This window comes from Lupinus angustifolius, unplaced genomic scaffold, assembly GCF_001865875.1.
Source record: "Lupinus angustifolius cultivar Tanjil unplaced genomic scaffold, LupAngTanjil_v1.0 Scaffold_22_152, whole genome shotgun sequence".
NCBI lineage: Eukaryota > Viridiplantae > Streptophyta > Magnoliopsida > Fabales > Fabaceae > Lupinus > Lupinus angustifolius.
This window is the reverse complement of record NW_017719907.1, coordinates 1-15,128: the sequence shown is the minus strand read 5'-3', so window position 1 is coordinate 15,128 and position 15,128 is coordinate 1. Positions and strand designations below refer to the sequence as shown.

At 31.6% G+C, this 15,128-nt stretch overlaps 1 protein-coding gene across 1 annotated transcript; it reads right to left on the bottom strand.

Moving 5' to 3' along the window:
• Window positions 1–4,675: 4,675 nt before the first annotated feature.
• Window positions 4,676–6,463, bottom strand: LOC109338378 (transcription factor bHLH35-like). The gene is made up of 4 exons (XM_019575597.1): window positions 6,276–6,463; window positions 6,010–6,172; window positions 5,349–5,585; window positions 4,676–4,900 (listed from the first exon to the last, which is right to left on the bottom strand). The coding sequence occupies exons 1-4, from the start codon at window positions 6,347–6,349 to the stop codon at window positions 4,676–4,678; spliced, it is 699 nt and encodes a 232-aa protein (XP_019431142.1). The 5' UTR covers window positions 6,350–6,463.
• Between the last annotated feature and the right edge of the window lie 8,665 nt (window positions 6,464–15,128).

The window sequence follows — 15,128 nt, the reverse complement described above, 5'->3', positions numbered from 1 at the left end:
CAGCCCGTTCTATGCTTCTGTCAGCATCGGCTCCTTCTGAGTTCTGGGGTTAGGCTGTCAAAACTGCGGTTCATGTCATTAACAGAATTCCTTCTTCTGTTACTTCAGGTTTGTCTCCTTTTGAAAGGTTGTATGGTCATCCTCCTGATTATTCATCATTGAGGGTTTTTGGTTCCACTTGTTTTGTTCTTCTTCCTCATGTTGAACGGAGTAAATTGACTCCTCGATCTGCCATATGTGTCTTTCTTGGTTATGGGGATGGTCAGAAAGGTTATCGTTGTTATAATCCTTCTACTCGTAAATTGTATATTTCTCGTCATGTTGTTTTTCTTGAGCATTTGCCTTTTTATTCTATTCCATCTGACTCTCAAAACATTACCAGGTCTGATCTCATTCATATTGATCCATTTGTTGCGGATATTGATGGTCCAAATGACTTTAATTTTGAGAATTTCAGGGATGAAGCTCCTCATACCCCCCGCCTGCCCATGACCCTCTGCAGATTGGTGATCCTCATCCTCAACCACCTCATCTTCCTCGTCGTTATCCTCAACGTATCCATAAGTCCACTCAGCTCCCTGACTTTGTTTACAACATTTATTCTACTTCTTTTGCTTCTGCTTTGACCTCTCTCCACAGGTTATCTGAGCCATCCTCCTATCAAGAGGCTGTTCTTGATCCTCTTTGGCAGCAGGCTATGAACGATGAACTTTCTGCTTTGCACAAAACAGGTACTTGGACTATGGTGTCTCTACCACCAGACAAACGTGCTATAGGTTCTCGTTGGGTCTTTAAGATCAAGATCAAGTCTGATGGTTCTATTGAGCGTTACAAAGCTCGTCTTGTTGCCAAGGGATATGCTCAACAATATGGCATGGATTATGAAGAAACTTTTGCTCCTGTTGCCAAGATGACAACCATTCGCACTCTTATTGCTATTGCATCTGTTCGTCAATGGCATATCTCTCAGATGGATGTCAAAAATGCTTTTCTAAATGGTGATCTTCATGAAGAAATATATATGGTTCCTCCTCCTGGAGTTTCTCATAATCCGGGGGAAGTATGCAAGCTGCAAAAATCTCTCTATGGGCTCAAACAAGCTCCTCGCGCTTGGTTTGAGAAATTCTCTATTGTGATAACTTCTCTTGGCTTCTCTTCAAGTCCACATGATTCCGCTTTATTTGTTAGAAATACTCCTCATGGTTGCATTATCATCTCTTTATATGTCGATGATATGATCATTACTGGTGATGATGTTGATGGGATTACAAAGTTGAAGACGCAACTAGCAGAACAATTTGAGATGAAGGATTTAGGTACTCTTACATATTTCTTGGGAATTGAAGTAGCCTCATCTCCTAGGGGTTATCTTCTTTCCCAATCGAAATATATTGCTGATATTCTTGACCTGGTTAGTCTCTCTGACACTAAAGCTGTTGACAGTCCTCTTGAGACTAATGCTAGATATACATCTTCTGATGGTGTTCCTCTCTCTGAACCTACTCTATATCGCACTCTTGTTGGTAGTTTGGTGTATCTGACCATTACCAGACCTGATATTGCTTATGCAGTGCACATTGTTAGCCAGTTTGTGAGTTCTCCTACTACTGTTCATTGGGCAGCTGTTCTTCGGATCCTTCGTTATCTTCGAGGCACTCAGTTTCAGAGTCTTCTTTTCTCTTCAACTTCTTCCTTGACATTGTCTGCTTATTCAGATGCTGATTGGGCTGGGGATCCTACTGATCGCAAGTCTACTACAGGTTTCTGTATCTTTCTAGGAGATTCTCTCATATCTTGGAAGAGTAAGAAGCAGGATGTTATTTCTCGCTCTTCTACAGAGGCTGAGTATCGTGCTATGGCAACCACCACTGCTGAAATAGTTTGGTTGCGTTGGTTACTTGCTTCTTTGGGTGTTGATCAACCTGAACCCACTCCTATGTACTGTGACAATAAGAGTGCTATTTAAATCGCTCATAACTCTATCTTTTATGAGCGTACTAAACACATTGAGATTGATTATCACTTCACACGTCACCACTTCCAACATGGCACCATCACCTTACCCTTCATTTCTTCTTCGTTGCAGATTGCTGATTTGTTTACCAAACCTCATTCTACTCAACGTTTTCGTTTCTTGACTAACAAACTCTCGATGCTTTCGATTAACGCATCTTGAGTTTGAGGGGGAATGTTAAATGTATTTTAGTTATTAGTAAAGGGTAGTCTTGTCTTTTTGTATTTTCCTAACTTCCTATGTATTGGCCCTTTGGCCTTATCTCTATCATTAATTTCATATTGCATTTCTCCTCTCCCTTCTCTCTTCTTCTTCTCCTCTCCCTTCTCTCTTCATATGCAGCTGATCTAACAATAATGTCTATAATCATTGGCCACATATGTTATAGATATTTTGCAAATGGTAGAGACTTATCCAAATTCAAGTAAAAAACAAACTACCCATTCAAGATATTTTTGGTATAAAGGGGACCAACTATGAACTTCTCCCTTTGTTTCACTAAATCGGTGCATGAAATCCAACCATCTATTTATGAAAGATTATTAACTACATTACCATTATAACAATGGTGAAGGGAGTAAAAATAATAATTTTGTAAAAATAAAAGGAAATAAACCGAAGTGCCCTATGACTTCTTATTCCTTTCTCTCCTCTCCTTTTCTTCTTGTTACGTTATTTTAGTCTTCCCATGAAAAGGTTAAGTTTTTAAGAATAATAATGAATAGTTGAGTAATATATTTAGGGTTTCCATGACATTGGCCTCTAGATAAGGAGTCAAAAATAGTAAAAATGAATTGGAAAAATTAAGTTCACTATCTATTAGATTATTAAATATTTAGCTTTAATTTACAATGTAAAAATAGTTTTTAACCTCTTATCCCGGTCCCTATAGAAATCACTATATTTACTAATATCCTCTATATGAAAATTTAAATAAATATCTATAAAAAGCCATTTTCCTGGAACTAGAAAATAATAATATCCTTATATAAAATAAAAAGAAACATATAGAAAATTATATAATTACCTAACCTAATTTAAGTTTTCACCATAACTATAACTTTATGGTGTTTCTGACATATGTCATGACTAATTGTTACAATATCATCATTATTATGATCTCGACAACCTTATCATCATCAACTTTACCACTTTCATAAAACAATCACTCAAATGTTGCCACCTCGCCATCATCATTACCACTTTCATCTATTTTGTAAATGCTACTATAACCTTGTCATTATCAGCCTACTACCAACCTTATTATGGTTCTTAATTTCTGACAAATATATTAAAGTTAATGGTTTGATTGGACGGAGTATTGTGAATGACAATTATTTGTGGATCTATTTTTGTGGTTCCTTGTGTCAAAAACATTCCTAAAATATATGAAGGCTAGGCAATGTGTTTTGTTGAGATAATATTAGTGATGATACAAGTTTTGAAGAAAAACATTTATAACTGATTTGGAGGTGCCATCTTTAGCTAGTCAAGCTCTTAGGAGTGTCAATGTGATATAGGTCTATCTTATATGTCAAATATTTGAAATATTTTTTCTCTAAAGGTACATACTAATTTTAGGGTTCAAACTTGTTGGGTAAATTGGTGGAGTCATATTTAAATTTGTTGAAGATTCACATTGCCTAAATTTTGATAATTTAAAAGCCTTATAAGTGGATAAACTCATAAACTTGATATCTTAAAATTTAATTATTATAGTTCTTTGGCCATTATGTATCTAGTGAGTTTAGACTCCCCAATTTTTAAAATGAAGAAATCAATTAAGAAAATATCATAAATTTAAGAATCTAATTCAAATCTTATTTTAATCTAAAGCCTACTTTCATCTGCACAATAATTATTCTCCATATGAGACGATATTGGTCAAGTTTGAATCCACCATATAATGTGGTTAATTTTTCTAGTCAGAAACATTTTTACACATAAAAACTTCAACTTGAAATCTTATTTAAAAAACTCTAACAAGATAATAATTAAACTAAAACAAAAGTCATAAAATATTCTCTCACATTCTAGAAAGTACAAAATATGATACTCACTCTTTTCTTTTCTTTTTCTTTATTGATGGTACATGTGGAAATCCAAATTCTTCTTCATCTATGACTTTACTGTTGTACACACTTCCACTTTTATTAAAGTGGATCGATTAGTTTTCAAACATGTAGGCCCCTAATTTTTAGCCGTAATTGTAATTTTTAATTATTTAGTTAAACATTTTCTCATTTAATATTTGTTTGAGACTAATTTATTATTTTAAAATAAATTGATATATGTATATTTTTAGAATGAAACTAATATATTTAAAAGCATACAAAATTAAATAATAATATAAAAATTATAAAAACTCATTTCATCATTATGAATTATAATTACTTTCAACTAACTAGTGTACTCAATTATGAAAATGATTATAATAAGTCAAATATTAAAATAAATTGTTTTGAAAGGCAAACTAAAGACATAAATTGAGAGAAAAAGTAAAAGGTTAGAGCCCACCAAAGTTAATTAGATGGGAATAATAAAGGAATAAAATAGATGGGATTATTATATGAGTGTAATATCTATATATTGTTAGTGTAAAAATTCATACACGGTTTATAAATCATCTATCATTCATTATCAATATATAAAACTCATATATTATTGGTATATACAATTTTTCTCTTGAAATAGAAGAGATAGTAGAAGACAAACCTCAATGAAAACTGTCTTGAAAATCCTGTCTGAAAATGAAGTGATATTAGCAGTGATAACCTTGAGCTTCAAAGATTCAAACACTTCACACAGTTTCACCATTGTATTTGTCCTTTTGCTACATGTCAAGTTCACCACAACACTCTTCTCTCCCATGTATGTAACCCTCAACTGCACTCCACCATTCCAAAACCCCATTAATTAATTTATCTTCCTTTTAGAATTTAGTGGAATATATATATATATATATATATATATATATATATTATATAATTTATATACTTAACTTAAATATATTGTATTTTCTATATTTTAGGAGAATATGTGTATCAATATATTTAATATTTATATCGATGTAGTACTTTATATGATTGTGACCTATGATTCCAAATATGTTACCTCTAATTATTATTTATTTTATAAGTTACAATAATAAAGAAGAACAAGAATAATCAAACTCTTTATCTTTTTAGATGATGTGAATTTCATTTATGTTTTATTATAAATTATACTCAATTATTTATTTTATGAGTTAAAAAATATAAAAATAGGTGATGAATATCCTAGACCACCCACACTACTAAATAATTTATAATAGATAAAGAGTGAATATGGTTACCTCAAGGAGTTCAATTGGGAAATTTCTTGGACCAACAGAATCATATTCATATAACTGATCTGTTCTATGCTTTTTGGACCTTAACAACAAGGGTAAGTCTTGGTCAAAGTCATAGTTTGGGTTCATATTGAGCACCCTAGATTCAAGCTCCATTATCTCAGTTTGGATAATCTTCTCTTGCTCATGCAAATTCTGAATGTGCTCAATTGCATCCTTAATAATTGAAGCCTTATCCATCTGTGAATATGTCATACACCCAACAACATTAATCATTGAAAAAAAATAAAAAATGATGTCTCACCCTCCAATTATTCTAATATTCCTATGCTTAAATTAATTCATACACCAAATTAAGAAAGGTACCTCAACAGTACAATAGAAAATTTCAATACTCACTATTATATGTCAATATCATTATCATCAATAAGAAACACCAAATTCATTAAAAAGGTAGATTAAAAAATAAGTTACCAATTTTTTAATAAGATGACTATTTCTTATAATAACAAAAATAATATAAAATAATAGATATGGATGATTTTTATCCCTATAACATCACTTCTAACTACTTTTGCAAGTGCTTCTCTACCCCATCAAATAAAACAATATATTAAGAAATGGGTACATCAAATAAATAAAAAATAATTAATCAACCACTTACCTTGCTAATGTTGGGAACCACTGATCTTAGTGCAAAAAGCCTTTCATTGAGCTTCTTCCTTCTATTCCTCTCAGACTCAATATTTTTAGATACCACAGATGAAGCAGTACCATCTGGTGAGCTTGAATCATAATACCCATTTAAGGCCTCATTCAATCCCCAACTATACCATTACCAAATAATTATTAATACCTTATGTCAATTATTTTCATCAAAATTTTGCATAATTTTATGTAACTTTTCATTATGATTACTTATTCAATTACCTGTCAAATTCTTGAGTTTGGAGGAACATGTTGGTCTCCCAGTAATGCTGATATTCATCACTAATATTCTCCATGGTTAAGGTTGAGTGATAACAAACACTTAGGAAAGAAAGAAAGAGAGAGAGAGAATATGATATGATACTTTTCTGAAGCCAAGTAATGTGAAATTTAATTAACTTTTTTTGTATGTGTGTTTATATGCTTTGGTAGTTCCTTGAAATGGAAAAACCGTTCAAACCATACGGTCTATGAGGCCGCGTTGACATGACATGATTATCAAACAACTATAAACTATGTTCAGATCTGTTTTCAATGATATTGCTCATAGTGTTTTTATTATATTTTGTGTAAAAAATTGTTTATCTATATTTTTTGTGTAAAAATTTGTGAACCTTGGAAAGTAAATTTAGAAGAATAAAGTTCCGATATTATATTATTTCTTAAAACAATAGAGCAATCAAGCCTTAGTTTTAGAATGTGAAGTAAATTTTATAATATTTAATCATAAATTATGTTAATTGACAAAATATTAATATCCAAATCTTTCATAATCATTTCGAATATAATTTTTCTTGACTCCCTACCTTTAGAAATTGGATTAATCTCTATTTGATATACTTTTTTTAACAAAACTTCTAACAATCTCCTATACACATATCCAAATTAGTGTAAACAGGTAGGGTCTCAATGTTAACTATAGGTGTAGTCCTATAACAATAAGAAAATATTATGTTCTAACATGATCTTATCATAAATAACATATTAGACATCTTATCATAAGCTTTCTCTTTATCAATGAGAACCATGTGTAAGTACCTTAGCCCCTTTGGTATATCTTTGTCAATCGTAATAACATGTATGTAGCCTCCATAGTAGACCTCCCCAACCTGAAACCAAATTCATTTTCAATAATATGCATCTCTTGTTTTAACCTTCACTTAATTATTCTTTTACGTAGGTTCATAGTATAGCTCATGAGTTTAATCACTCATATAGTTTTCATAATTTTGTAGATGTCTCTTGTTCTTATAAATTGGGATTGAAATGTTCCTCCTTCACTTGTCTTTCATCTTATTAGATATCATAATTAAATTAAGCAACTTTATGAACCAAGTAATGTCCTTCTCTCTAAAACCTTCTAGGCATCAATATGTATATTATTTGGTCAAACTGATTTTTCATTTTCCATCCTTTTCAAAGCTTATTATACTTCCAAATCCCGAATTATACAATAAGTAGTATAATTTTGATCTTCGTCTTTGGTGTTTAGCTTATCATAGAGCAAAGAATCATGATTCTCGTTGAAAAGTTTGTGGCAATAATTCTTCCATTTTTCCTTAATATCTTTGTTCTTTGTCAAGATTTTTCGATCTTCATTTTTAATGTATTTGACTTTATCTAAGTCTCTTGTTTTTTATTTTCCCATCCTTTGACAGGCTATAGACTCTTCTTTACCTTCTCTTGCTGCCTAAAAATTTGTATAATTCATCATTTGTTTTGTCGCTCGCTTCATTCACCATTTCCTTGGTGCATTTCTTAGTTGTCTTTTATTTTTCCAATTTTCAGTATTTTATATAAGGGTCATGTTTGTAACATTCCTTTCAACCTTAACTTTGTATTGGGCATTTTTATATTGTTTACCATCCAGAGCCTCTAGATTCATGTAATTTATCATTTACTATTTTTCTAATTCCTATGGCTAACTCAACACACATATCATCAATACTTTCTTGTGCCTCCAAAAATCTTCTAGGCGAACCCTTTGATGAACGTTCCTTTATTCCCAACCCTTAAATTGTTATCACTTAATTCTTATGGCTTTATCTTGGTCTTCTCTCTACTCCATAAGTAAAACTCCATGTTGGATTATTAATCTTTCTCTAAGTAGGACTTTGTATTCATGCAAAACTTTCTATTTGGTGTCCTTATAAGAAATAGATTAATTTGAGAACATACTACCTCATTCTGATATGTGATAAGATGTTCTTCCTACTCCTTAAAGTACATAAAATTATAAAATAAAAAACTATGGAGAATTCTAGATGAGCCTTACTTTTTATATTTGTTTCCCCTATGTTATAATCCCGAAGAGAACCTTCATATCCTCTATTGACCCTCCCTACACATCCGTTGAGATTCACTACTAGGAAAACCTTTTCACCTAAAGTTTTCCCTAGACAACACCTTCCAAATCTCCCAAAGTTTTATCTTCTCGTGTTCCTTTAAACCCACTTGGGGTGAATATGCACTAATTATATTAAATGTGTCTTTCTTCGCTACAAACTTTAAGGTTACAATTATATCATGTTCTTTTTACATTTGCTACATCTTCCATTCGTCAACTATAATTATTGTCACACTATTTTTCAATCCTGTCTTTTGATATACTACATCTTAAAACTTGAAGCATCTAATTTCTTTGTTTTCTCTCTAATCCACTTAGTTTCTTTTAGGCACATAAAATTGACCATCCTCCTAATCATTGTGCCACCTATTTCCATTGATTTACCTATAATAGTGTCAATATTTCATGTTTCAGTTCATATACTTGTGCATTTAGACTGATGAACTAGCTTCTATACTTGCACATGTTCATGCAAATGTAGGAATTCTTGCTTATTTTTTACTAAATCTCTATGGTAATGCAGTAGACCATGCTCAATTGACACTATACTCAGGCATACCGTTTATCCATATCATAGATGTTCAAAAAAGTTTTCCATTTATTCTCAACTATCTAAGACAATTTTCATCTCCTTTTATCTAAAGTTGGGATTAATTATGTGTAACATCTAACATATGGGTAGGTTTTATAATATATTTTTAAAAGAATTTAATTACTCTTATTAGTATGTATAATTCGATTAAAAATGCTTTATAAAAAAACTAGAAAGAATATTACGTTAGTTTTTGCAGTCACTTGATGTAGTACACTTACCATCTTACTAATGAGTACTCATGATCTCATTGTTGGTCTACTAATTTAGTTGTTGGTCTTGGAACCAAGCCGAGGGGTAGAGAGAGAGACTGTTGGAACGCAATCATTATCATGTTCCACTTATAAATGTGTTAGGACAAGGTTTCTCCTTCAACTTTGACTTTTGTGGTTATGTGTTTTCCATGTGATTAGTGTTACTAATCTCTTAGAGGAGTCATACTCCTCTCCAATAATTAAGAAAATAAGGTAAAAAGTAAAATGAATGATAATTATATCCTTTTATTTACAATTATAATGACATTTTTATTCTTAAAATTAGTATAAAAATAGAATTTCTTTCTCCAATAATGAAAGGATCCCTACTCCTTTAGGAGGGCATAGGAATTTTTCTCAATTGTTCTTTTTTTCCACATACACATCACAAATTTGACTTTTTTGGGTAGGGGTTGATATAGAAACAATGTTATTAAATTTAAATTGGTCATTTAACTAAGTATGTATTGAGATAATGAGTCACTGTGGCTCTATCTAATAGATCACTGATTGAACTGGCTAACTCAAATACATTAAAAAATGAGTGTTCTAACCTTATTACATAAAAAGTTGGAGTGAGGGAAGGATTGCATTTAATCACGTGCAATAATATAAATGGAGAGGACTATATTCCCCTACTATAGGGGTGAGCATGGGACAAGTCGAATCATGTTTGGTCTATACCCGACCCTAAATATTAACTGAGTCTATTTTTTGAACCCGGTTGATTCGATCAGACCCGACCCTATTTGGACCCGATTATGATCAGGCCGTACCGGGTGAGTAAGTAGGGCTGGGTCCTGCTCATCCTACCCTAATATTATGTGCTGTCCATACATGGACCAACATCTTTGTTGATGCTTTTTATAAATATCCAAACGTTTTAAATGATATGGTCCATAGACCGCGTTTATATTATGATGACATATGACATTATTATAAGTCAACTAAAAATTCTATTTGGTCTTTGTTAGGAAGCTAAATATTACCTACCAAGAATATAAATTATGAACTTCTCTGATTCTTCATTTTTTTCATTTATTCCTTTTTGGAAGTGTAAGCATTTTTTAAATGAAACCCTAAAATAGAGTGACAATATCTATCTACAACAATTATTTAATAGACTAAGTTCGTTTTGTAATAATTCTAATAACCCACGTCCTATCAATCTGTTTTCATTATTAACCGATAGTTTTAGTAGAGGTAATATGTCAAACGTTGTCTCGTCTTTCTCTTTCAGAATTCGTCACAGCATTTTTCTTCTTAGTAATATATTTGATTAAGAAAGTTGAATGTAACCATGAAGCTATTGGATTAATTGTGGATGCAAGTGTGTATTGGATTGTTTTGATGAAGATAAAGTTTGAAGTTTGATGAAGATAAAGTATCGACAATAATAAATCAACAACAACAACGGCAATTGAATACTCAAGCTCAAGCATCAAGAGGATCAACAAAAGTTAAAAAGTTAATTTTTGTTTCTTTAGGTCCAAAAATGTTTTAAATGGTAGAGTATAAGTAAGGTGAATCTAATGATAAATCTCACATATTAGAATGGAACCAAGATTCTTTATCCCCAAAACTTTATGTCCTCATATTTCAAGTCAATCAAATACCACCAAATAACATAAAAATGTTATTTTATGTTTTCTCTATTTTTTTCATGTATTTTCTTTTGGATTGGGACACAATGAGACACAAAAAAGTGGGACAACTGATCTTCATTCATTAGAATATTGATCATGGTGCATATGAGATTTACACTCATACATGATTTAGGTGAATTAGCATTCATACATGATTTTGATGCCTTAAACAAGTTGAACTTATTTCATTTAAAAATCATGGAAAATTCGTTAATCGATTAAGTCTTTACACATGGAAAACTCGTTAATCGATTAAGTACATGGTTACTCTATTAAATCAGTTTCAATTTTGAAATCTTGGATTTTAAAAAATGTTAATTGATTAAATGTCTACATGATCAATTAATATTATAGAAAACAATTTGAAACTTAATGGAATTTTAACTAACCTTTCCTGTAAGCAAACACAAGATTTTCACAACAAATTTTCAAGATTAAATAGAGAGTTTTGTGAAAAAGTGAGCAAGATACTTTTGATACAAGATAAGAGAAAGTTTATGAATCTTTAAAGAGTTTTTTCAAGCATTCATCGTATCAAAGATTTTATAAAATATTTACATCTCCTAATCATTCATCTTCATATTCATATTATGAGATTGTGAGATTCATGAAGAATGATTTTAGTTTCTAAATGAGTATATGTTAGCACAACAAAGGTGCAAGATTTCTGTACACAAAAGCTCGATCGAGTTGTAATTCATCTTATGGGGTGTGAGGTATCACCTTAGAAAAAAGGAGAACTCAAGAGAAAATCCTAAGATAAAAGTGCGAGGTATCCATTAGAAGTTAGGTACAAGAGGTTCTTGGTGGAAGAAGTGTTTTTAAAGACATTCGATTTCTTCATAGTGAAAGTAAATCTCCTATATCAGTAGAGGAGAAATAGATGTAAATTACAATAGTTGACAATTGAACTAGAATAAATCTATCGTGTTAATTTTCCTTTTTCCATACTCTTTTACATTTATACAATTGTCAATTTTTTATATTTTGATTTGATTTCATATTAGGATTATTGCATAAGTGACTATGCATGATTAATCATATTAATTGAACTGGTAAAGTACATGTCAGAAGAGATTGATCATTGCATTTCATTGTATCATGAACAAAAGATTTTCAAGAAAACTAATCGAGTTAATCGATTTAAGTCTATTGTTAATTGATTAACTAGAATTTTTTGTTAATTGATTAAGTAATCTTTTAATGATTAAAATCAGTGAATATCTTTTGTAAGCGAATATTTCTAATTGTAAACAAACCATTTGTTCACCCTCTCTAAGTGTGTTAGAGCCCTTGTTACCCAACATTAATAAATAATAATCTGCATTTTTCTATTGAGAGATGGATTACGCTGCATGTCACTTGGATGAAAATGTTAAATAATCTTAATAAATCAGCTTCAAATTATTTCTTATCATAAAAAAAATAACATAGGTCACGTTTAACTCACATGAAAGACTCAAAAAATTTTATAGTTAAGGTGACATTTAAATCAATTTGTTATGAGAATATAGTATTACCGAGTTGGATTAGGGTGTGATACAAAGATTGTCATAACAAAAATTAGTAAAATAGAACCATTATTGATGTAGGTTCTAGGCGACAATATTTATGAGTCTAATTTAATATTCAAAATATAAACTCAATATGATATTATTATTAAGTTGTCTATATGAAAAGATAAAAGAAAATAAAAATGAGTGACATTTTTAGTTGTTTAGTATAAAGAAAATAAAATAAAATAAAGTTAAATTTGTTTTTTTCTTTTGTTGATTGTGTAGAAAATAGGAGGCAAAAGAAAGTATGAAAATAACATAAATACCCCTTACAAATAGATTTATATTTACATAAATGCTATTTTAAAAAATTTATTTAAGGTTATTATTATTTGAAAATTTATTATTTACAAACCTTTTTTTATTAGTAATGTGGATATATCCCAAAAAGAAGAAAGATACCCTCTTACAATCCTAGTGAAGTCTCCTAGTATCAACAAGCACTACTAGAAAAATACAAAATGGGTACAAAATCAAAGAAATGGGGACCTAATAAAATTAGATGATGCCCATTTTTAGCAAGTAAATTACCACAAAGATTTTCCTCCCTTAAAAGATGTTTAACATGTATATCCCAAATAGCATAAACCAAAGCTTAGAAACATTGGTAGAGCACTGCACAATGTAGTAGCTTAATAGTCCAACACAGAACCATCCAAGTCATGTGTATGCGGAGGAGGAAGACTAATCTAGTACATTAATCGAGAAATAAGTACTTGATTTTACTTGTATTTTTAATGGCAAAAATGTTATTTCATTATATACAAATGATAAAAATGTATTATCATGTTATATTTTCTTTTGTTTTTTATAATACTTGATCCTGTTGTAGCGGAAGACACATGGAGAAAACTAAATACAGAAAATGACACCGAGAAATTAACGTGGTTCAGCAATTTGCCTACGTCCACGGTTGAAGAGCAACAATGATATTATCACTATGATAAAAGAGAATTACAAGTTCACTCAAGTGTTTCACTCACTTCCCAAAACCCAAGTACACCCAATATCACTCTCACTCACTTATATCTTAAACACTATAATATTCCTCACAATATTAGAACAAGAGAAGAAGAGAGAATATGCACTAAGGCTAGAATATTGGTGTGTCTTACAATGGCTTGGAGCATTCCTATTTATAGCCAAAGCCTTGAGGATCCTATGGCCAAAAACAAAGATGCTTCACCACAACCTCTTCTTCTCATTGGCTACAAAAGAGGTTACACTATAGCCACTCATTTTACTTGGCCACAAGAAGGTTTCACCATAGCCACTTATTTTGCCACATCATTCTCTTTTTCTTTTAAGCCAATATTTAATAAATCTCCACCTTGGCTAAAAGACTATCATAACTATTTTCATGTTGCTCTTCTTCATGCCCACTAGAGATTATGGACATCAATCAAGTCCAAACAATGTCTGAACTTCGTTGTTGGAACTGGCTTCGTCATCATGTCAGCAGGATTATTTGCACTGGGTATTTTCTCTACTTTAACAATTCATTTTTTAATGATATCTCTGATAAAGTGCATCCGAACATCAATATGTTTAGTTCTTTCATGATACATTGGATTTTTTGTGAGATGTATAGCACTTTGACTATCACAGTAGATGGTTGTTTCTTCTAGTTGTATACCCAACTCTTCAATTAGACCTTTCTCCCAAATGGCTTCCTTTACAGCTTCTGTTACTGCGATGTACTCCGCTTCAGTTGTAGATAAAGCAACAATTGATTGTAGTGTTGCTTTCCAACTAACAGTACAACCACACAGTGTAAAGACATATCTAGTGAGTGATCTTCGCTTATCCAAATCTCCGGCATAATCTGAGTTATCCGATGACCTTACTTTCAACATAACACCTTTGACTTTTCCATACAATAAGCCAATATCCATGGTACCCTTTAGGTAGCGCATAATCCACTTCACAGCCTTCCAGTGAACTTTACCAGGACTTGCCATATACCTACTTACCACACTTACTGCTTGTGCAATATCTGGTCTAGTGCATATCATGGCATACATAAGACTGCCAACTGCACTAGCATAAGGTACACTTGACATCTCCTCATTTTCGCTCTCAGTTTGTGGACACAAGGCCATTGAAAGTTTGAAATGAGACGCCAATGGAGTAGTGACTGGTTTAGCATTTTGCATGCCAAATCGTTCCAACACTTTCTCAATATACTTCTTTTGTGATAGAAAGAGCGTCCCTTCTTTTCTATCTCTCTGAATCTCCATTCCTAGAATTTTCCTTCCAGCTCCTAAGTCCTTCATTTCAAACTCTGAGCTCAATTGAGCTTTTAAGCTTTTTATTTCTGACATGTTCTTACATGCGATCAACATGTCATCAACATAAAGAAGGAGATAGATAAATGACTTATTTTCCAGTTTCTTGTAGTAGACACAACTATCATGCTTACTTCTACAATAGCCATTTTCGAGCATGAAGGTGTCAAACCGCCGATACCACTGTCTAGAAGATTGTTTGAAGCCATATAAGGATTTCTTCAGCAAGCGAACATGATCTTCCTTCCCTTGAACTTCAAATCCTTCAGGTTGTTTCATATAGATTTGTTACTCCAACTCATCATGCAAGAATGTTGTTTTGACATCTAGTTGCTCAAGTTCCATATCAAATTGAGCTACAATGGCAAGTAGGATGCGAATAGAGCTATGTT